Source organism: Pezoporus occidentalis, unplaced genomic scaffold (assembly GCF_034315485.1).
Source record: "Pezoporus occidentalis ecotype Australia unplaced genomic scaffold, CSIRO_AGI_Poc_V1 ctg390, whole genome shotgun sequence".
In the NCBI taxonomy this organism is placed as follows: Eukaryota; Metazoa; Chordata; class Aves; order Psittaciformes; family Psittacidae; genus Pezoporus; species Pezoporus occidentalis.
This window is the reverse complement of record NW_026915714.1, coordinates 8,123-29,998: the sequence shown is the minus strand read 5'-3', so window position 1 is coordinate 29,998 and position 21,876 is coordinate 8,123. Positions and strand designations below refer to the sequence as shown.

At 57.7% G+C, this 21,876-nt stretch overlaps 2 protein-coding genes across 2 annotated transcripts; one reads left to right on the top strand and one right to left on the bottom strand.

The window, feature by feature from the left end:
* The first annotated feature begins 1,489 nt into the window (after window positions 1-1,489).
* DTX4 (deltex E3 ubiquitin ligase 4) lies at window positions 1,490-9,876 on the top strand. Its single transcript, XM_062632546.1, has 9 exons — window positions 1,490-1,824; window positions 4,685-5,408; window positions 6,250-6,311; window positions 6,429-6,590; window positions 6,710-6,771; window positions 7,065-7,217; window positions 7,922-8,083; window positions 8,427-8,516; window positions 8,904-9,876. Exons 1-9 carry the CDS (start codon window positions 1,614-1,616, stop codon window positions 9,135-9,137), a joined length of 1,860 nt encoding a protein of 619 aa, XP_062488530.1. The 5' UTR covers window positions 1,490-1,613; the 3' UTR covers window positions 9,138-9,876.
* Window positions 9,877-11,440: 1,564 nt separating this feature from the next.
* Window positions 11,441-14,675, bottom strand: MPEG1 (macrophage expressed 1). The gene has a single exon (XM_062632545.1). It carries the CDS (start codon window positions 14,580-14,582, stop codon window positions 12,423-12,425), a length of 2,160 nt encoding a protein of 719 aa, XP_062488529.1. The 5' UTR covers window positions 14,583-14,675; the 3' UTR covers window positions 11,441-12,422.
* Between the last annotated feature and the right edge of the window lie 7,201 nt (window positions 14,676-21,876).

Sequence of the window (21,876 nt, the reverse complement as noted above, 5' to 3'; positions counted from 1 at the left end):
CACCAACACTTTCGTTTTTAATAGCAGGAAAACCTTTTCCTCCATCCTGAGTCAGCAGAAAGGATTTCCCTGGGTTTCCCTGTTGTGGCTTTGGCTGCACTCTCTGTCCCACAGGAGCGGGTGAAAACTGCCAATGCCACACTGCCTTCCAGGGAAGAGCTGGCATCTCCCTTCTCGCAGGAAAGCACACTTCCAGCACAGCCCTGCATGTCTCTGGGAACAAGCTGGAAGGAAAGATGTGCTTGAACTTCTGTGGTTTGCCTCCTCTTTCATCATGGTGCCCACCAGCTGGCAGCACCGCAGTTACTCTCCACCTTTTTCTTTCCCACTTTTTAGCTTCCCTTCTTTTTTTTTCCTCTATTTAGAGCTTGCCTAATGGTTTCTCACCACAAACACCGCTGGCAGTGCCTGGGAAACAGGTTTGCCAGGAGAGGAGCTGCACTGAGAGCTCAGGAACATCGAGCAGCAGCACTGTGGGCCCCATGGCCGGGCCTCTAAGATGACATTGACAATGAATGGGAGATATGCCAGTGCTGGAGAACCTGTGCGCGGATTGCTCAGCTCTCCCTGAGCCAGGTAATGGCTGTTTCGTTTAATAGCCAAGAAATGGTTTTGTGTCTGAGCAAGATGGTCACCAGATGAAGTGCCAGCCAGCACTTACTGTTGCCAACACCCTGCTGCTCAGGGGTGCTCTGGGAAGCTGCTCGTGGGGCTCAGTGGAAGAACAAGCTCAGTTGACTTTTCTGGGGCTGCAGGAATGGGGCAGTGCTGATTGCTCCACTCCCAGGGAGTCCCGTTAAAGCAGAGGTGCCCACGCACACCTCCGGGGGAGTTGGGGTTTGTCTGCACCCGTTCCAGTTTGCACAGCAAAGCCCCGAGGCAACACGGAAGCTACAGGAGCATCCCGAAGGATTTGCAGCCTCGTGCTAGGCTGGAGCTGCGTGTGAACTTCCCAGAACCCTCCCGGGGCACACAAGCGGTGTCCGGCAGCCCGGTCGCGGGCGCTGGGGTCCGGCCCGGGTGCCCGGCGAGGCACGTGTCGATCCTGGGCTCTGAGCTCAGCTCCGTTCACGGCGGGCCGTGCCCAGGCAGCTACCGGGGCAGGTCCCTGCCAGCCAAGGCGCTCGGACCCGCGGCTCTGTCGCGGCGCTGGACGAGGGTCCGGCCCCGACGTTCCGCCGCGTCGGGCACGTGACGGGCTGTCGCACAGCGGCGGGTGCGCACCGGGACCCCCGGCCCGGGCGACGCCGGGGGCCCGGGGACTGCAGAGTCGGGGCACCGGGACACGGGAAGTGCGGCACGCGAGAGAGGGGCTCCCGGGTCCGCGGGGTGCGTGGAGCCGAGCCGCACCCAGCTCCGCCGCCCCCCCCGCGGGAATGGTTCCTCCCGGCCGCGCTCTCCCACTCCAGCGGGTGCTCGGCGCCGCCGGGCCGGGCCGGGCCGGGCGTGGTTACGTCAGGGCTGGCTCCGCCCCCCGCTGCAGCGCCGAGGGGCGGCCCCCGTGTTCCGCGCCCGCAGGAGCCGGCCCCGGGGTGGGGGCGGGCAGCGTCCTGCGCCGCGCCGAGCATGCGAGAGCCGGCGAGCCGGGCTGCAGCGGCCGCGGTGGCGGAGCCATGCTGCTGGCCTCGGCCGTGGTGGTGTGGGAATGGCTGAACGAGCACGGGCGGTGGCGGCCCTACAGCCCGGCCGTCAGCCACCACATCGAGGCTGTGGCCCGCGCCGGGCCGCGGGCAGGCGGCAGCGTGGTGCTGGGCCAGGCCGACAGCCGCCTGGCGCCCTACATCATCGACCTGCAGTCCATGCACCAGTTCCGCCAGGACACCGGTGAGTCGGCCGGGCCGGGCCTCCCGCGCTACCCTCGCGTTGATTTGCGCCGCTCGACCTGGCTGCACGTTGCACCGGGCCCCCGGTCTGGCCTTGCCGTTGGACGGCGGCCGGGGCGCAGCACTACCCGCGGCTCTCGGCTGCAGGGTGCTCCATGCTTCGGATTTGAGTTGCGCCGCTCGGTGCCGGCCAGCGGGGCCGGACCTTGCACTGCATCGTGCTGACCGCTCTGCAGTTTCACCGCACCGCGCCACCGGGCCCAGCCAGCGCTGCCCGCCCTGGTCCCTCGGGCAGCCCCGCGCTGCCCTGCTCGGTCAGGTGCTTTCCTGCCTGCCACCATTGGTCCGGAGTCGTTCTGCATCCCAGGGCCCTTGCTGCATTGCACTGGTTGGTGTGGATTTGCTTCGCTGCCAGGTCCGGTGTTGCATGGCGCTGCCAGACCTGGGCTTGCCTTGCACTGTGTTGCACAATGCTGTGCTGCCGGGCCCCATACTGCATTGCCTAAGCCGGAGCTGGGCTGTACTGCGCTGCCTTTCCCAGTCCCGAATCACATTGTGGTGCCTTGCCCTGCCTTACATCCCTTCCATCCCATCACCCACTCTGCCATCATGTTGCTGGCTTTACTGTGCTGCTGGGTGCTGCACTACATTACACTGCTTGATCAGGGATTGCACTGCCCGGTCCCATACGGCACATGGATTTGCCTTGCACTGCCCTGTGCAGCTTGCCCTGGAATAGCACAGCTCTGCTTCTCTGTACCCAGCACCATGCTGCTGCCGAGCCCTGCCTGATGCTGCCTGAGCCCATGCTGCCTGGCATCACCTGCTGCCAGCTTGCGTTACGCCGTCCCGCCTCGTCCCCCCCAGGTGCTTGTCATATCGTGTGCTGCCCAGCCTTGCCTGTGCATTCCTGGTCCCATATGGGGTCATGCTACCTGGCCTCCTCCCTGCTGCACCTCCCTGAGCCCTGTTGCACGCTGTGGCCTTTTCCTTTCCTGCTTCACAGCCCCTTTGTGTGTGGAGCCTGTCCTCTGCAGACCCTGCCCAGGCCGTGTTCCACCATGCCTAGCTGCCTCTGCTACCCTAGGGCTGCCGCCAACCCCAAAGACCCTGTGCTATGCAATTCTTGTGGGCCAAATTAAGGCATAGGCAGGTGGGAGGTCCCCAGGGTGATGGTTTGGACAGGTGAAGCAGTATTCGGTGTGTGGGGGAAATGAGCAGGCACTGGGGGGGTCTACAGGGTAGGGTGCCTGGAAGGGCTTCCAAAGTGGTGGGACATGTATGGTCTTGGATGTGGGTCACAGGCATCCATGGGGGAGAGCTTGGTGCAGGGGATTTGTGTCCCCCAGCATATGATGGCCACAGGGAGGGGACCAGCCAGTTTCCTCGTCCCTGGGGCAGGGGGTGTTGGGTGCTCTGAGGTGCTGGGCACTCTCCTTTGTCCTGCTTCCCCTAGCAGCCCCGGGGGCTGGTGGGGACCCTCCCCTGCCCGGGGGTGTGGGGATGAGGGAACTCTGCGGCAGGGCTGGGGGCCAGCCTCTGAGGGCTATTGTCACCAGGAAGGAGGCCTGAATGGGGGATTGTTCTGTGTCTCCCTGGGTTGCTGGGGATGTTGGTATTTTGGGTCATTAAACAGCTCTGATTTGGGGGGGGGGTCGTGACCCTGGCAGGGCCTGAATAGCTATTGTCCCTTTTCTTCCCCTGCTGAATGGGAGGCCGGCTGGCCACGCGGGTCTGGGGGAACGCCTGGCATTCCCACACCACCGCCCGGGGACCGACAGATGCCACATGCCGCTGCTGCCGCCCTTCCCGCCTCATGCTGGATTAGGATAAATTATCGTCCCACTCCCCTCCGGCCCTGCTTTGTGCCACCAGTGCCAGCAGCTCTTCTCCCCTGGGTGTCCCTTGGCAGGACAGGAACAGTGGTCTGGCTTCCCTGGGGTGCAGCTGCACCCCATTCTTCATAGCAGGGTGCTAATGTAATTAGTGCTAATAAACAGCTTTTTTTTTTTTTTTTCCTTCCTTTTTAGCCCACTTTCTCGTGGAATGTGTTCTTGTATTGGGTCAGGTGGTGGTGACTGCTCCCAGTGGAGAGGTGGGGGTAAAAAGGACTGAAATTCTTGCAGGCTGTGCAAGACACGTGGTGAAAAGCTGAAGCAGGCGACTTAGTATTTCTTCTCTTTGAGCCTTCTTGTTCCTGCTGCTGGCAGTGGGGCTGAGCCATGGGGGTTTGCATGAGTGTGGAGGCAATGATGCTCATGAGCTCATCCCACCCACTAACAAACAATTCTGGGCACCAGAGGCATGCTCAGGATGGGACCCCAGGGCTGAGCCTGGCCACGTTCACCATTGCAAGGCTCAGAGCTGCTCCTTAAATCTTTTGTTACCCATCCTGCTCTGGACCTGAGAGGGAGATGGGGCCATGGCAGGCACTGCAGGTGTCTGGTGTCTACATGCCTGGTTTCATCAGGCTCCCATGGAGGGCCCTGGGAACAGGTTGGATTGGCCAAGCTTGTGGTTCTGTTTCCCCATCAGGGCTTGGGCTAGGAGGGCAGCTGCCACAGTAGACCAATCTGGCCTTCCCTCACTGGGTGCACCCCAGTGCTATGTGTTATACAGCCATGGGGCTCCCTGGCCTTTCAAGTGTGGCTGTGGCAGGGCAGTTTGCAGGCAGCAGTGTGGGAGCACCAAGGCACAGCAGTCCCCTGGCAGGGCGGAGACAGTGGCTGAGCCAGGAAGCCAGAAAACTGTCCCGTCCCCCTGTGGAACAACTCTGGCAGGGCAGGTTGGGGTGGTTTTGCTCCCTGCCTGCAGGTGGATGCTGGTGCCAGGGCCTGACAACATCTCTCACCCTCCCTCAGGCACTATCCGACCTGTCCGGCGCAGCTACTATGACCCATCTTCAGCGCCAGGCAAGGGAGTTGTCTGGGAGTGGGAGAACGACAGTGGGACGTGGACGCCCTACGACATGGATGTGGGTATCACCATCCAGCGTGCCTACGAGAAACAGCACCCTTGGGTGGACCTGAGTGCCATTGGCTTCTGCTATGTCATCGACTTTGCCACCATGGGCCAGATCAACCGTCAGACCCAGCGCAAGCGCCGTGTTCGCCGCCGCCTTGACATGGTCTATCCTCTGGTCTCAGGCACCCTGCCCAAGTCACAGTCCTGGCCGGCCAGCCCTGGTGCGGCAGCAGCCCCCCCAGTTCCAGCCTGTGCCTGTCCCCAGTGTCTCCTGGTCATGAGTGTCAAAGCCACTGTGTCAGCTGCTGGCCCTGGCACTGCCACCCTGCAGACCCGCAAAGTCCCCCCTGCGCCACCCGCCACCTCCAAAGCAGCAGTGCCAGCCCTGGGGGCCAAGGCACCGGACAGCGTGGCTGCGGTGCGTGGCTCACTGCAGCCGCTGGCAGCCCAAGGCAGCCGGCGCCAGGCAGGCAGCACGCCGGCCTTGAGCTCAGCCAGCACCACCTCCAGTCCCCCTGGCGTGGGCAGCAGCAAAGCTTCCCGCCCTGGCCTTGGCACCCTGAACCGCAGCCACCTCCAGCGCCTGGCCATCGCCCAGTCCCGTGTCCTCATTGCCTCTGGGTGAGTCCTGTCATGTGCGAGCCAGAGGGTAGCTGGGGGAAGAACAGGGTCAGTGTGGGTTTTGGGTTGGTTTTTCCCTGGGGCACAGAGGGGCAGCAGCCCCTGGGGGCTCCCTGCTGCAGGGGTGTGATTGCCCCCGAGCCTGGTGGGAGATCTCATGGTCTCCAGCCTCCCATGGACAGAGAGCTCTGCTGGGCCCCTCGCCTTCCACACTGGTGCCTGGGGACTGAAGCAGGGATGGGGTGGCTTCTGCATCTCAATGACTAGGTTGAGGCTGCTCTTTCTCTCGGTGGCAGGGGATGAGTGGGGGACTGCAAAAGGCCCAAAGAAAAGCCATTCAGAACCTATGAGAAGGGGTCCCTCCAGACCCCCACCCTCTGAAGACATTTTTTTTGAGGGAGTGGGCATTTAATGAGCCTGTTTCTCTCCTTTGTCTGGCTCTGCCATGAGCCTTCTGTTGCAGCCTGCCCCCTTTTCTCTCCCTCTCCATCCTCCCCCTTCCCTCCACTCCTGACCTGGGAAACTTTCCCATGGAAGAGAGCCCTAAGGGGAGGGGAGAAAGAGCTGTGGCAGCAATGTGGCCATAGGAGAAAAGAGTTAAAAACCAACAGACCGGCCCAGGGAGCAGTGACAAAAAGGGGCTGTGAATGGAGGCGCAGGCAGGGTTTCTAAAGAGTGAGAGAAAAGGCGGCAGTGGGGCAGGGGGGCATGTCGCCCCATTGGGGGATTTTCTATTTCCAGCCTGTTCAGTTGCTCAGGCAACTATTGTCTGGCCCTGGGGCCTGTGGGGCTGTGGGTGCCTGCTGCCAGCCCTGATGTGCTCTCTGCTGGCTCTTTGTAGGGTCCCCACTGTCCCTGTGAAGAACCTCACAGGCTCTAGCCCCGTCAACCCAGCACTGGCAGGTGAGGGTGGGGTGACTGATCCCTGTCCCCAGGGGGAAGTCAGCCCCAGCTGGCTGTTTTTGGGGGGAGCATCTGGGGTTCTGGGTGCTGCTGGGTGATCCGTGCCGTTTTGCCCAGGGATCACAGGGATCCTAATGAGTGCAGCCGGGCTACCCGTCTGCCTGACGCGGCCCCCCAAGCTGGTGCTGCACCCCCCTCCTGTCAGCAAGAGTGAGATCCAGTCCATCCCTGGCATCTCCCACTCCTGCCGCAAGACCACCAAGAAACAAGCCAAGAAGGGTAAGAGGAGCTTTTCCACTTGGCTTCCCTACCTGGTTCCCCTATCCCCTCCTGCTGCTCCCAGCAGTGGGTTTCCCCGACGCTGCCATCTAGTTCCTCTGACTCTTGCTCTCCCGCAGGTAAAACTCCAGAGGAAGTACTGAAAAAATACCTGCAGAAGGTGCGGCATCCGCCGGATGAGGTGCGAGCAGCAGGGGCTGTGCTGGGGTGTCCTGGGGTTCTCTGGCCCGGGAGTAGTGACTGGAGACATGGGTGATGGAGAGATGCCATGCAGTGGTCTCCCACTGCCACCTGTGGCTGTGCCCTCTCCCCATCCAGAGAGGGTCTCTGTGCCACATGCAGATGTTGGCCAGCCCTTGCAGCCACCCAGGGGTGGGTGCTGGTCCCTGCGCAAGAGCTGGGCAGCTCATCAGCCCTGTGTCCTTGGTGAGGCTCTGGCTACATCCATCCTTCTGACCCTTCTCTTCCACGCAGGACTGCACCATCTGCATGGAGCGCCTCTCTGCACCCTCTGGCTACAAGGGACCCCAGATGGCCATCAAGCCTGACCTGGTGGGCAAGCTGGTGAAATGTGGCCATGTCTTCCACCTCCACTGCCTGGTCGCCATGTACAACAATGGCAACAAGGTGTGAGACTGTGGCCCTGCTTGGTGGCTGTGCTGAGGTCCACCTGCCCTCAGCAGGGCAGTGCACAAATCCTGGCGTGCTGGAGGGCTCAGACCTCCCTGCTCTGGTAGGGAGTTTAGTTTTTAGCAGCAGCAGGACTTCAGAACCATTCGGTCACAAACCAGGGTCGTGCAGGTGTTTTTCCCCCACTGTGCCCAGTTTTGCATCCCTGCTTTCCTCCTCCTTAGTGAACTTTGACCCCTGTGTGTTTGAGCAGAGCTACCTGGTGTCTGGTGCCAGGCAGTGCTTTTTCAGCAAGTGCTGGGTTTTCCTGAGCCCCCTTGTGCTCGAAGTCCTGAGGAAAATGAGCCGTTGTGCTCAAAGTCCTGAGGAAAATGTGTTACTGCGTTTCACGTGGCTTGAGGAAATTGAAATATTTCCTACCTTTTCCTCTTTGAAATAAAAATGTAAAAAAAACAAGGCAGAGGTAGGGAAAGTAGCAAGGACTGTGAAACTGGTGAGGAAGAGAAACACAGACCTTGGGGGTTTGGTTGCAGTTGGGTCAGTGTAGCAAATTTCTCCAAGCCCTACCCCTGCATCCCAAGTGCTTTTGAAATTACTGATTTCATGAGAAAACCAATTGCCTGCGCTGCTCAGGGATGACGTGTCCAGTCTGGCTCATTGTTGGGAGATACCGGTTTCATTATGTTCCCCTCTTCTCTCAGGATGGAAGCCTGCAGTGTCCCACCTGCAAAACCATCTATGGGGTGAAGACGGGGACACAGCCCCCAGGGAAGATGGAATATCACATTATCCCTCATGCGCTGCCTGGCCACTCTGACTGCAAAACCATCCGCATCATCTACAACATTCCCCCAGGGGTGCAGGTGCGTCCCAGCTCCATGCCCAGTGGGGTATGTGTATGGTGCCCTGTGGGAACTGGTGGCCCTTGTCATGCCTTGGCTTGGGGCTCTGGGTTCAATGATGTCTCAGGAGCTGCATGTCCATAAGGATGTGGGAAGTCTGGGGTACATCTGCATGGAAGCGTTGGCCCTGTCTGCTTAAATGGCACGGTAGCAGGCGGTAGAATTTAGGGTCACTGTGCTGGATCATGTCCACCTAGCACAGAAGCAAGCAGCTCTGCATCCACCGAGGTTGTGGGTTACCTTATGCCCAGAGCATCCCTCTGAGATTCAAAAGGATTTTGTTCTTCCAATCCACACGCTGCAGGGACCGGAGCACCCAAACCCTGGGAAGAGCTTCACCGCCCGTGGCTTCCCGCGGCACTGCTACCTGCCAGACAGCGAGAAGGGCAGGAAGGTAAAGGGCAACCGGGGTGGCCCGAGCCAGCCAGGGCACACTCAAGGGTGTATTGAGGCGGAGAGGGAGCAAGCAGCTACTTGGAGCATGGGGAAAAGCAGATACGGCTTATGTAGGCAAATCTGGGTGGAGGTTTTCCCCACAGCCCACCCATCATGCTCTGCAGGGGCCCAGCGATGTTCCTATGCACTGGGGGAGCTCTGCAGCCTGGTCCACTATTCCGGTTGGGGTAGGACCCTGTGCTGGGATCCCAAGCTCCCTGGAGGGCTTGGCTGTGGGTTGCTCATATTGCCGGGGTGTACCGGGATGATCAGGCGTGCCCTGCGCAGAAGTGGGTTCTCCCTCCAGTGTTTGCCTTGCTGCCTGCTCCAGCTCTCCCCTCCACAGGTACTGAAGTTGCTGCTGGTAGCCTGGGACCGGCGCTTGATCTTTGCCATTGGGACCTCCAGCACCACAGGCGAGTCAGACACGGTGATCTGGAATGAGATCCACCACAAGACAGAGTTTGGCTCCAACCTCACTGGCCACGGCTACCCCGACATCAACTACCTGGACAATGTCCTGGCTGAGCTTGCGGCCCAGGGCATCACAGAGGAGAGCCTGGCACAGGAGAAGGACTGAGACCACAGCAGTGAGGCCAGGGAAGGGGCACCTGTGCCACTCCCGAGGATAAACCTGCTGAAGAAACCCACCTGGGTGCTTTGCAGGGAGCACCTGGGACCCCTGCTCCTGGTGGCACCCACCCAGTGAGAGCATCTGTAGACTGGCTGGGAATCTGAGAGAAGGTCTTTTTGGACATCCCCTTTGCTCCTGTGGGAAAGCCTTGCCCCACAGAGCTGCAGGGCTTTACGCTGGCCCTGCCATCCCCTCTGGCTGGTGTCCTGTCCCCCCTGCTGCTGTGCCAAGGGCTTGGGGGGTGCCAGATTCCCCTCTCTTCTCGTCCATGGATGGTCCGAGCTTGGCTTGATGCCGCTGGCATCCATCTGGGGTTGGGACCTGGCCTGGGGTGGGAGTGGGCCCATGGGAGTCCCCCTTGCTCTGCCTCTTCCCTCAGCCATCTGTTTGTTCATTTGTCCTGTCTGGTACCTCCCCACTGGTCTCCTGTGTCCATGGAGGTTGGGGGCCCCGGTCTGCTCTGGCTGGCCCCTAGCCCTGTGCCCTCTTCTCCTCTTGGCTGTGTCTGAGCTGTGCCCTGCAGGGTTCCCTTGTCTGGGCTGCCCCCATCCTGTGCCAGGGAGGGAAGGGCAGGGTGGGGGGAGAGGGGGAGCATGTTTCCTGGCCCATCTCCTGCCCTCCGTTTAGTGGGTTCCTTGAACTGTTCGTATGGGGGAATCCCCGCAGTGAATTTTTATATACCTCGTGTTTGGGGGTTTTCGTATATATGTACATATAGGTGGTGGCATTCTGTGAGGTTGCCTGGGGGGGAGAATGCGATGCTGTGGCCAGGCTTGGTGGCACTTGGGGTGCTGAGGGGACAGGGGCAGCACTGCTCCCCTACTGTGGAGACCCCCCACCCCAAAGAGGGTCTGTGCCCCATGGTGGGGCTGTCACCTGTGGGTCACAGTATCACAGTATGCTAGAGATTGGAAGGGACCTCGAAAGATCATCTAGTCCAATCCCCCTGCCGGAGCAGGAACACCTAGATAGTGTTACACAGGAATGTGTCCAGGCGGGTTTTGAATGTCTCCAGGGAAGGAGACTCCACAACCTCCCTGGGCAGCCTGTTCCAGTGTTCCGTCACCCTCACTGAGAAGAAGTTTCTTCTCAAGTTTAAGTGGAACCTCTTGTGTTCCAGTTTGTACCCATTACCCCTTGTCCTATCATTGTTTGCCACTGAGTAGAGCCTGGCTCCATCCTCGTGACACTCCCCCTTTATATATTTATAGACATGGGGCCAGGTGCAGGTGGGAATCATTCCCCTTCCTGCTAGGTCCCAGCACCATCCCCAGAGACCCCTGAGAGGGGGAGGCAGCCGGCAGTTAATTGTCACTGGTTTTGGGCTGGGGCCAGGGAGGGTGGCATGGGAGGACATTATGGGTGATGGGGGGTTGCATGGGCATCTTGGGGTTCCTGCCAGGCCTTGGGCACTTAATAGGGCCTCTCAGAGCCACCTGTGAGAGGGTGCTGAGGAGGTGCCGGCAGTTCTGGGGGTCCTGTGGGGCACTCCCTGTCGGTGGGGTTGACTGTGTTCATGTCCCTGTCCCGCAAGACCCTGGGATTTGAAAAGTGGGACCCTGGGGTTGGAGAATGGAGCGGGAGGCAGTGCCCACCACTGCCCATGCTGACCCCAGTCCTGCACTGCTGCTCCCAGGGCTTTGGGGCTTCCTTGCCCGTTTTGTTGCATTCCCCTCCTGGTGTTCCTGAGGGGTCACCTCCCCCCCCCCCGTCCCTGGGGACAAAGCTGCGGCGGGGAGGGGGGGCCGTCCTGCTGTGCATCGTTCTGTTGTCGTGGCTGTTTTAACTCTCCCCTCGTGGGGGTGTGTTGGTCCCCGCCGGCCGCCCCACGGAGCGAGGGCTGGGGGGTCAATAAAGCAGATGGCGGGGATGCTCGCTGTCCCTGCACGGCCTGGCCTCTCTGTTGTCTTCTGTCCGTCGTCTGTGTGGCCAGGTGAGCGAGGGGGCACGGCAGGGAGGGCCCGGCACCCTTCGTCCCCTGATGCCCCTTTGCATGGGGCTGACCCCAGCCTTCATTAGCATGGGATGGTATTTTCTACCTCAAGGAAGAAAACCTCTTTCCGCAGGAAAACCCCGTTTTGGGCGGCTCTGCAGCTGGGGGAGCTGCTGCAGTGCCATTTCTCTTCCACCGCAGCCCTGGACTTCCCCCCTGCAGAGAACTCGTGGCTGGAGCTATGCAAAACCCTCCCATGGCCTGGGGGAGCCCCCTCGCCCGCGCTGTCACCATCACACAGACTCTTCACAACGTGACTTTTTTCCTTTTTTTAATGCTGTGTTCCCTCCACAGTTTCTGGCTGAAATAAAACTGATCCGTGCCTCTGCGCGTGTGTGTATATCTATCCCGATAGATATACATGGAGACAGGGGTGCCCTCCCGCTGCAGCAGGCAGAGGTCAGTGGCTAATGCTGCGCGTGTCTCCATGAGGTCGCCCTGCTCCCTCCTGTCCCACAGGGAAGTGCTGCTCCTGCCGTCTGTGCTGGCCCTGGGGGCTGCAGGTCCCGGGGGCTCTCTGCAGGGCTGGGGCTCTTCTCCCCAGGAGTCAGGCTCCTGCACGCATCCTGACCCGGTTTTTACAAGGAGCAAGTCTCCACTGTGGATGTGCCCATGCACTGCTGGTGTTGTGTGTGTGGGAGAAGGGAAGGTTGCACAGCTTTCACTGGCTTTTTGGGGCCATCCTGGGGGGAAGAAGATGTCTGTGCTGAGGGTTTCTTTTTCCCTGGGTGCCCCAGCGTCCTGAGCAGCTTGTTGAAGGGTACACTGGGTCCCCTTTTTCTGGTTTTGAGATGGGGGCACAGCTGGGGCATGGCTGCAGTGGAGGGGAAGCTCATTTCAGCTCTGAAGCGGCAGAAACCCCAGGACTGGTTGGAAGGGGAAGATGCAGTCATGGAGGTGCAGGGCCTGGTGGAGGGATGTCATGGTGTGTGCTGGTGACAGGTTGACCCTGGGACTTGGCCTCTGAGGCCAGCTGGGGACAGGTCTGAAAGGCCATGGAACCTCTCAGGAGCTTGATGCTGGAGCTTGGGGATCTGGAGGGCAGGAGCATGTGTTACCCCATGGACAGGTGAGCCTTGGTTCTCTGTGGGGACAGGGACCCTCAGCTCCAGGGGGCTGCTGGTGCTGCACAGCTTTGCCTGTGGCAGGGGTGCTGGGTAAAGGGCTTGGCCTGGGTTTGGGGGACAGTTGGGATGGGAGGGGACATGGGATGGGGACATGGGACGGGGACATAGCAGTCATGCCAACAGCCCCTCCAGCTGTTGCTGGTACCCCTTACCCACAGAGAGCACAGTCCTGTCTTCCAGGCTTGCAGCAGGGCTGTCCCCTTCGCCCACTGCACGGTATCCCTTTGCCTTGTACCTCCAGCGGCTGTAGCAGACTGTCGCCAGGATGGTGGCCAGCCCCGCCAGCACTGCTGCAGTGATGCCGGCCACTTCTCCCCCTGACAGCCCCCGGCCCCTCACCATCTCTGTTGCGTGCTGGATTTCTTCTGGCTGGACTGGCCGCCACGTGTGGCTCTGCCCATCCCTGACCCAGGCGCTGCCCCCATCCGCGCTGCTCACCAGCACGGTGTCGATGGCCGGCGGGCTGGTGGGGGGCCGGGTGAAGGGGGGCAGTCGGGCAGGTGGCAATGAGCCCCCTGTGAGGATTCCAGCCTGGACGCAGTATTCCACCTGGCAGCTATTGCTGATGAGTGCCAAGTGCTGGCTGAAGCCTGGGGGGCATTTCTTGTCATGGAAGTTCTTGGCAGTGCCCTGCTGCTGCCTTGCCCAGGGGTTCCCTGCCTGGCAGCTAAAGAAACCCCCAAAGGGCACTGCATACTGGCTACCCCCCTCGTAATCCTGGCTCACGCACACCATAAGCTCATCAAAGAGCTTCAGTGGGAAGTACCCCAAGGGGCAGGATTGGGCACCGGTGATGGGGTTGACGCTCTGGCTGCTGAACAGCCCTCCAAAGAGGTATCCCAAGCCTGGGGCCACTGTCCTGCTCGCAGCACACCAGTAGGCTCTGAATTGCACCCGGGAGAGCCAGAAGACATCCTGGCACTTGCGGTGACAGAAGATGCCCAGGGTGCACTTTTTGTGGCACTCCAGATGGCTGTGACCTTCCTCCTGCTCCTGCATGCCCAGCAGCACTGCAGTGTAGGTGCTGGGGCAGGAGAATGCTCCAGTGAGGGGGTTCCTCTGCTCCAGCCCCTGACAGAGCATGCTAGTGTCGGGGCCGGCCAGCCCAGTGCACTCCTGGAAAACTCCCCCAAAGGTGAAGTTGGTCATGGCACCCTCGCAGGAGCCATCATCGGTGTTGGCATGGAAGTTGAAGTTGGGTGAGGTGGCATCAGTGCAGCCCGGGTAGGTGTTGAAGGTGTAGTAGCGGCGGATGGCCATCTCCACATGCCTGGCCAGCTTCTTTACTGTGGGGGACGGCAGCTCTGGCAGGGTGCTGGGCTTGATGAAGAAGTACAGGGGCAGCCCTGAGCGGTCGAGAGCCACCAGCTGGTTTCTGATTCCCTCCTGCCAGGTCTTGAGGGTGATGCCTGGGTAAAACGGGGTCCCGCCAATGCTCTCTACCCTGGAGCTGGTGCGGTTCTCCAGATACTGCTTGGTGAAGCCAGAGCTGATGTTCAGGGACTCCTCGCTTTTCACACTGATGATGCTGTGGAAAGCCACACCGGCTGAGGCTGTGACAGCACTCCGTTTGGCCGAGCTGTCTTTCAGGAAATTTGCCTTGATCTGATCCTCCTGCACCAAGCTTGCTCCAGCGTCCACAGACGTGATGGTGTGGGTGCCGTAGTTAAGCACCAGCACCTCAGCCAGAAAGTCAGCCATGCGTGTTTGGTTGTTCTCCAGGTGGCTGGCGATGGTCAGCAGCTGCTTCTTGAAGCCCTTGTCTAGGACTGCCCCTGGGTCGACCTTGGCTGTGTAAACCAGGTTCCTGACTTGCACGCGGGTGGTGACGGCGCGGTCTTTCACTTGGTGGGTCTTGGTCCTCTGAAAGTCATACGAGAACTTGCCATTGATGGAGGAGAAGAGGAACAGCTCCAGGTTGATGGAGGCAGAGGTGATGCTTTGGTAATCTTTCCAGGACTCGATGATCTCAGAGTTGATGTCCAGGTTGCTCTGCTTGCGAGGGATAGTGAAGACCTCATCTGGAATGATGTAAGATCCATCTTCTGTGGTCTTACACAGTGAGTAGCCCAGATTGATGACTTTGCCCATATCCAAATTCCTGAGGTTATCCCAGCCGCCCCCTGGCAGCACTTCCAGACCTGGGAGCTTCAGGGTCTTCTTGCACTCCGGAAGCCTGGTGGAGGGGGACAGCTCCTGGCTCAGCTCAGCCCCTGTCACCAAAGCCACCAACATGGAGGCCAGCAGGACCCCCACCAGCAGCCAGCCCATGGCCGAGCCGGCACGGGGCCTTTGCCAGACGCCTGGGTGCTGGGGCTGCAAAGGGGAAATGAGCTGCTGGGGCTGTAGCTGTGGGTGTTTCCTCCTTTGGGGGTTGAACAAATGTGAAAGGGAAAGGAGAAGTGAGAACTGAGGACTGTGAAGAATGGCCAAGTGGAGCTGATCAAGTGGGTGGGGAGTAGCATGCAGAGGTGCCCAGAGCCCAGAGCCTCCCTGGTGTGAAAGCTCCCTGTCCCTAGGAAAGCTGCTTTGCAAGGGATGGAACAGGGAGAAACCTCTCATCTTGTCACTGTGGCCAGGGAATTTCAAGGTGTCCCTCGGCAATGCCTGTGTGACTCCCTCAAGTTAATTCTCCCTTGCTCCTGAGTGACCCTTCTTGCCACGTGAGGGACCTGTCCCCAGACTCTTGGCCAGGGGGTCCCACTCACACAATGGGGTGAGACCTGTCCCTTGGTCACATGGACCTTGCTGCTGCCTCCAAGGCTTTCCCTCGCAGCAGAAGCTAGGAGAGGAAGCAGGGAGCTGGTGCAGCGGGGTTTTGGTGTTGGGGACTGCAATATTTGTCTCTTCTCTCCTGGGGAAGAGGCTGCCCTGCACCCTGGGACAGGGTCTGGTAGGTTTGGAGGTCTGCCCATGGGGGCTGGCCTGTAGCACAGGTGTCCTCCCATGCCAACATCTGCAGTAGGGTCCTCTGCAGCCTCTTCTACCCCATCCCAGACCTTTCCCAGGTCAGCACTGCTCAGGGTTGCTGTGCTGCTGGAAGCTGCTTCCAGTGGTACTGGGCTGGCTCAGCCCAGGGATGCTGGCACATGGCTGGGACCCAGTTCCAGCAGCACAGGGCAGCTGCTGGGTGTTTTGGGGAACAAACAGTTAAAGCAGCTTCTGCTGTGAAAGCTGTGGCTCTTTCCATGTGGACAGGCTCATTTCCCCTATTTTTGCTGATTAGTTCCTCTGCCCAGGAAAGTCCTGGTAAGGACAAGGCTGAAGTGAGAGCTGTGGTGAAGCAGGGTGGGGATGGGACATCACAGATGCATGTGTGCCTTTGCCAGGATAATGCTGGCTGTCTGCGTGTGGAATAGACAAGATGAAAACTGTTAGGGATGGCCATGCTGGCACCAGTGTGAGGCTCCCACACCAACCTGGAGCCATCTGCTTTTCAGACCAGGTTGTGAGGTCATCTTACCTAAAATCCAGCTGCTCTGAAGCCTGAGCAGTGGCCCCTGGCAGGGAGCTGCAGCTGGCGATGGCTGTGGCCCCTGGGACCAGAGGAGGGGGAGAAGTCCCGTGGGGCAGAGAGGAACTGCCTTATCTTTCCACGAAGCTGGAACAGAACAGGGCACTTCTCTGTGCTGCATCAGCTGCTGCAAGCCATCCTGTTCCATGGGGACCAAGATGCGGTAGAGTAAGGCACAACCTGTCCGCCGCATCCAGTGGGGGGATTTAAATCAGTGAATTTCATTCCTGACTGCCAAGGGGAATGAGCGAATGCCAGAGTGGGAGAGCAAGCCCTGCTCACCGGCTGGGGGGCTCTGGGAGGGTGGACGAGGACTTAGACAGGGCTGCTGCTGCCTACTGGAGTGTGAGGAAGGGGCACTGAGGAGGATGGCAGCAGTGGAGCTGCAGGTGCTGCAGCAGGAGGCAGAAATGTGGTTTAGTCTCCACTCCCCGTCCTGGGTTCAGTGTAACTGTTAAGTGTTCTCCTTCCCAGGATCTGGTGCAGTGCTTAGTTCCACCTTTACTCTGAGAATAACGCTGGTAACTCACCGATGTTTCAGTGATTGCTCAGTCCCGCTTACTGCGATCAAGGACTTTTCTGTTGCTTGTGTTCTGTTGCTGAGGAGGGGCACAAGAGCCAGGACGGAGGAGAGACAGGACACCAGACCTGAGCTAGCCAAAGGTGTATTCCATACATACCACAGCACATCATGCCTGGTGTAGAAACTGGGGGAGTCACCTGGAAGGCTGAGATCGTTGCTTGGGTTGGCCCGGTTATCGGTTGGTGCATGCTGAGCAATTGTAGTGGGCATCACTTGTGTTTATTGCTTTTTTTTCACTACCCTTTTTGGTTTTATATTCTCTCCCCTTGTTATTTCCCTTATCATTATTACCATTGGTGGTAGCACTAGTGTGTTTGTGTTATACCTTAGTTACTGGGCTGTTCTTATCTCAGTATGTGGGGTTTACATTCTTTCAATTCTCCTCCCCATCCCTCAGGAAGCAGGGGGGGTAAAGGTGGGAGAATGAGTGAGTGGCTGCGTGGTTCTGAGTTACTGGCTGGGCTTAAACCATGACACCCCCAAAACCAGCAGAGCCATTAAATCCTCACAGCTGGGGTGAGGGGTGGCACGTACTGCTCACAGCAAGCCACAGAGTTTGTGCAACCCAAATCCACAGAGCCTGGCACGGATGGAGAGATGGAGGCAATGGAAAACATTTTTGGTGCTGCTGGGTGCTAGGTCTGACTTCTGACCAGGTCCGTCAGGGACCCTTGGCCAGGTTTGTGCATCCTCATCCTGCTGGTGCTTCCTGTGGGCTGGGCTCCCCTGCAGCAGTGTGTCCTTTAGCTTTGTCCTGCTGCTCATCCCCACACTGGGAAGTCAAGAATGAATTAGGCTGGGAGGGCAGCACAGTTTAGTGCTTGGGCTGTAAAAAGCAGATGGCCTCAGAGAAGTGCCTGAGGGCTACTAATAAATATATCCTGGAGGGAGGAATTAGAGTTTGCTACAGAACAGAAAACCCACAGGTCATAACCACTGAGAAGTATAAGCCTAAGTGCTTCCAGGGATCACCTGAGACTGATGTTACACTGGAAAAGCATGAAGTATCCTACAGCCACCAGGTCGGCTGCTGGCTTGGATAGATGCTCAGCACCAGAACGTGGAAATTGCTTAGAGCTGATGAAAAACTGTATATGTACCATGTCAATAAATAAACAGGCAGACAGAGAGGGTCCATATATCTACACCCACACAAATAGGTATTTAAGCTTTTCTTGGCTATGTGGAAACCTGAACGGCGAGGGGATACTTTTACAAGAAACATGCCTTTTGTCCTCATTGATGTTTTATTTTTAGACAAAGCTTGGGAATCTTGTTACAAGGAGAAGCAGAGAAATGTAAGCTCAAAATCCATCAAAATGAAGCACATGGGTTTTCCAGTTTTGTTCCCTTTTCTGCCTTTGTCTATTACAGTCGGTAAAGGAATGTCCTGATTTGTGGGTTTCTGTGGAGAAAAAGGGACTGAGCAATTTTGGGAGCTCTGTGCCGGGCATGTGTGCTGGTAAATGAAGGATACAATGTGGGAACTCAGGCCATGCAGATGCAGGTACAACTTGAGTGGCTGTAAGCATGATCCTGGCTGTTTGTCTTAATTAACATCTCTGCATTAAGATGCTGATTTGACTGGTGTCAAGGCCTGTCTGCCAGAGAGACCCAAACTCAAAGCACGTTCAGGCAGAAGGGCCCTTTCTCCTGAAAGTCGGCCACAGCCTGGTTTTCTGTGAGTGAACTCCTCAGATGTTCAGGCTCTGTCAACATCCTGACAAGGTCATTCCCAGCATAGCCGCAAAAACTGCAAGGAGCCCCAGAGGTCCCTGGGGACACTTTCACTTCACCCCTGGGAAAGGTGACAGCCACCACACACCAGGGGAGGGCAAGACCAGACACGGGAGGAGGAAGCATGACCTGACCTCGATGCATCCAAAGCCAGCTTTGGCTGTTTCTGTTCCCTGCCCCACCTGGTGCAGACCAGTGCTTTAAGTCGCTTTTAAACTAACATCATTTAAAGCCGCTGTTCTTTTCTCTTTCTGTCCCATGTGCTTGTGCAACCTCTGACACCAAACACATAACAGTTAGTTTTGTAAGCACTTAAAGACTTCTTCTTGGGTAGAGTAAAGCGAAATCTTTTAGCAATACCCTTACAGCACCCGAGGGAATGGGGGCAACTGGGGCACGCTGGTTATTGCCTTTGTGACATGGCAGCTGATTGCTGCCATTTAATGGGCCCTGTAACATCCCCATCCCATAGCAACCTCTGTGTGGCAGCTCTGTGGGGTGATGTGGCTGCTGGAGGCACTGTGGCAGGTGAGAAGAAGAGATACCTCCAGCATGTTCTTCTGGATAATATTTCTCAGAGAGGTATTAACTGTGACTTTTACTGAAGATTGCTGACTTGGTTCTACAGGGGCTTTCCCAGCTTTGGAGTACAAGAACAGAGAAACCAGGCAAGAATCACCGGATGACTGCTACTTACAAGGTCAGGCTTGCTCAGAGCCTGAACCCTGTTATTATGGGTATGTAATCAATATTGAATAATTCTGCCCAGGGCATTTCACTTTTCTTCATGTTGATCAAAACTTAAATTTTTCTCAGTGGTCACCAGCATTATTTCTGGTTACAAATAGAATCATGAAATGGATTGGATGGGACATTAAAGCTCATCCAGTTCCAACCCTCTGCCACAGGCAGGGACACCTTCCACTAGACCAGGTTGCTCCAAGCCCCATCCAACCTGGCCTATATAAAGATAGGATTTTTCTCTTTGAGTATTTTTTTGGGCATGGGAAAATAGCTCTGAAGTCATGAACATCTCAGGAGGGATAACTTCAAATTGTCTTTCCTTGTGTAATCATAGAATCATAGAATCGTTAGGGTTGGAAAGGACCTTAAGATCATCCAGTTCCAACCCCCCGGCCATGGGCAGGGACACCTAACGCTAAATCATATCACCCAAGGCCTCGTCCAACCTGGCCTTGAACACCGCCAGGGATGGAGCATTCACAACCTCCCTGGGCAACCCATTCCAGTGCCTCACCACGCTAACAGGAAAGAATTTCCTTATATCCAACCTAAACTTCCCCTGTTTCAGTTTTAACCCATTACTCCTTGTCCTGTCACTACAGTTTCTAATGAAGAGTCCCTCTCCAGCATCCCTGGATAGTCATCTAGCTCCAGAGTGGATGGAATGGCACTATTTTCTTGTAAGCTCACTTGCTTTACTGAAAGGGAGCAATAAATGAGCTTATTTGGTGTAAACTGACTTTTAGACTTCTTTTAAAGTTGTTGGGGCCTGAAGGGCATTAATAGGCTTTAATTTCCCTGGGCAGCCTCAGATGGCCTCACACCCATGGCTGCAGGAGGCACAGCTGTGCTCAAAACTGAGCCCTCTGTGCTCTGTTGCAGCTGTGCTGGTCTGCAGCCCTGTCTGCTGGATGGATGCCGTGTAAACAGCTCCTCTCCTGCATGGACCCATCTGGTGCACGTTGTAGCTCAGCCCCATGCTCCTGGAGGACGCTGGGCCTTGGTCATCACTTGCTGTGGCTTTCGATGGAACTGGTCACGAGCGCTGGCTTTGCTCGCCGTGCCCATGCGACTGCATCTGCCCACGAGGGTCCTGCCGATGCTGAGCTCCCTCCTGCCTATCCCCATGTGTGGGGGGCAGGCAGTCCTTGCTGCTCCCTGACAGAGGCCACCAAACCAGTCTGCATCATGCATTAATGGTGCTACACTATCAGCAGAGCTGGAGCTGAGCCTCAGCCCGCCCGGAGAGCCCGAGTGACGCCTGTGGCCGTGGGCAAGGGGCAGGCAGGGAGCCCTATCCCAAACGTTGCGGCGGGCACAGGCCGGGGAGCCGGCGGCGCTCCCTGAACGCCAGGAAACCTTTCACTGAGCCGCCGTGTGGTCAACTCCCGGTACCGGAGATAGCGGGTAGCCGGGGAGGGCTTCATGTGGCGCCCGGCGCGCTCGCTGCTGCCATCCTGTGCCCAGAGCTGGGTACTGCAGCCCGGGCTCCGCGCATGAGCCGTGCCGCTCCCTTTGTCCCCACAGCTCTCCCCGGAAGTGGGCGGTGTCACGTGGTAGCTGCTGGCTTCCGGTGAGCAATGGCCGGCGCGGCCCCACGTTGGGGTGTGGGCGGCCCCGCGCGGTGCTCGTGGCCGCAGCCCGGTGTTCGCGCTCCGGCTCCGGTCCCTCCGGCGCCGTTTCGGTGCCGCATGCGCAGCGCCCGGGAGCAGCATGGCGGCGGGCAGGGTCCGGGTCCCGGCAGCGGCGGCGGCAGCAGGTGAGATCCGAGCCCACCGGGGGGGCCTTGGGCGGGCGCAGAGGGGCGTCTCCTGCCCGCCCGGTGCGGCAGGGCTGCGGTCTGCCGGGGACGAGTCGGGTCAGGAGCCCCCGGTGCGCTTGATTCTGCCTTCATCTCCCTCGATGAATCTCAGGCACCTCGAAGGCTCCTGGCCCGGCATCCTGCGCCCTGCCACTGTGCTTGTCTCGGCCTTTGCCCTGGTTTCAGCTGCAGCAGAGTTAATTCTCTTCCTAGGATCTGGTGCAGCGCTGAGTTTCGCCTTTACTCTGAGAATAACGCTGGTAACTCACCGATGTTTCAGTGATTGCTCGGTCCTGCTTACCGCGATCAAGGACTTTTCTGTTGCTCGTGTTCTGCCGCTGAGGAGGGGCACAAGAAGCCAGGACGGAGCAGAGACAGGACACCAGACCTGAGCTAGCCAAAGGCGTATTCCATACATACCACAGCATGTCGTGCTCGGTACTAGGGGGGGAGTAAAAAAACTGGGGGGAAATAAGGAGCTGCTGTTTATTTTTTCATGCTTTAAAATAGAGAAGGTGTAAACCAGGCACAGGCTGTCAAAAAGAGAAAATAATGGATTAAATGATAAAAAATTAAAAATCTGTATGAAAAATGATGTACTCACCCAAAAGAGAGAAGATCATTTGCAAAGAAGCTAATATTGTTTCTTTGCAAGCAGGGATTTTAAATGGAGGACATAAACCAGCAACCTCCCTGTACACAGGTATTTCTCCCATTTAACTTTCTGTGCTAGAGATTAGGCCATGGTGTGAATAAGGCAGTGAGTTGGTCAGCCAGTGTAAATGACCAAACCAGACCTGCACTGGTCTTGTTCAGACGCCCTGAGAACTTAGTATGCGCAAACATTTCTGGCTGTGTCTTGTGAGACCATCATATATAATCTGTTTCTAAGAGCAGAGAGCCATGAGGAAATATTTCATAAGGAAGATTTTGAAATACATGCTTACAAACCATTCTCCTACACGAGATGAAGTGACCCTCATTTGGAGTAAGAGGCATGCAAGAAAGATTCTCAGACTTGTTCTCCCTGTGTTTCTGTTTGTTGTCTTTCTAGTGGGTTGTTCATTGCAGTGATTGTGAGTCTGCTTTTCCTTGTGTTATTGAGCTTCACAGCTGGGGTTCTCTTCTGGATTTTCATCTTGGGCATGACTGGAATTATAGGTTATGGTAGGTGTAATCCTCCAGC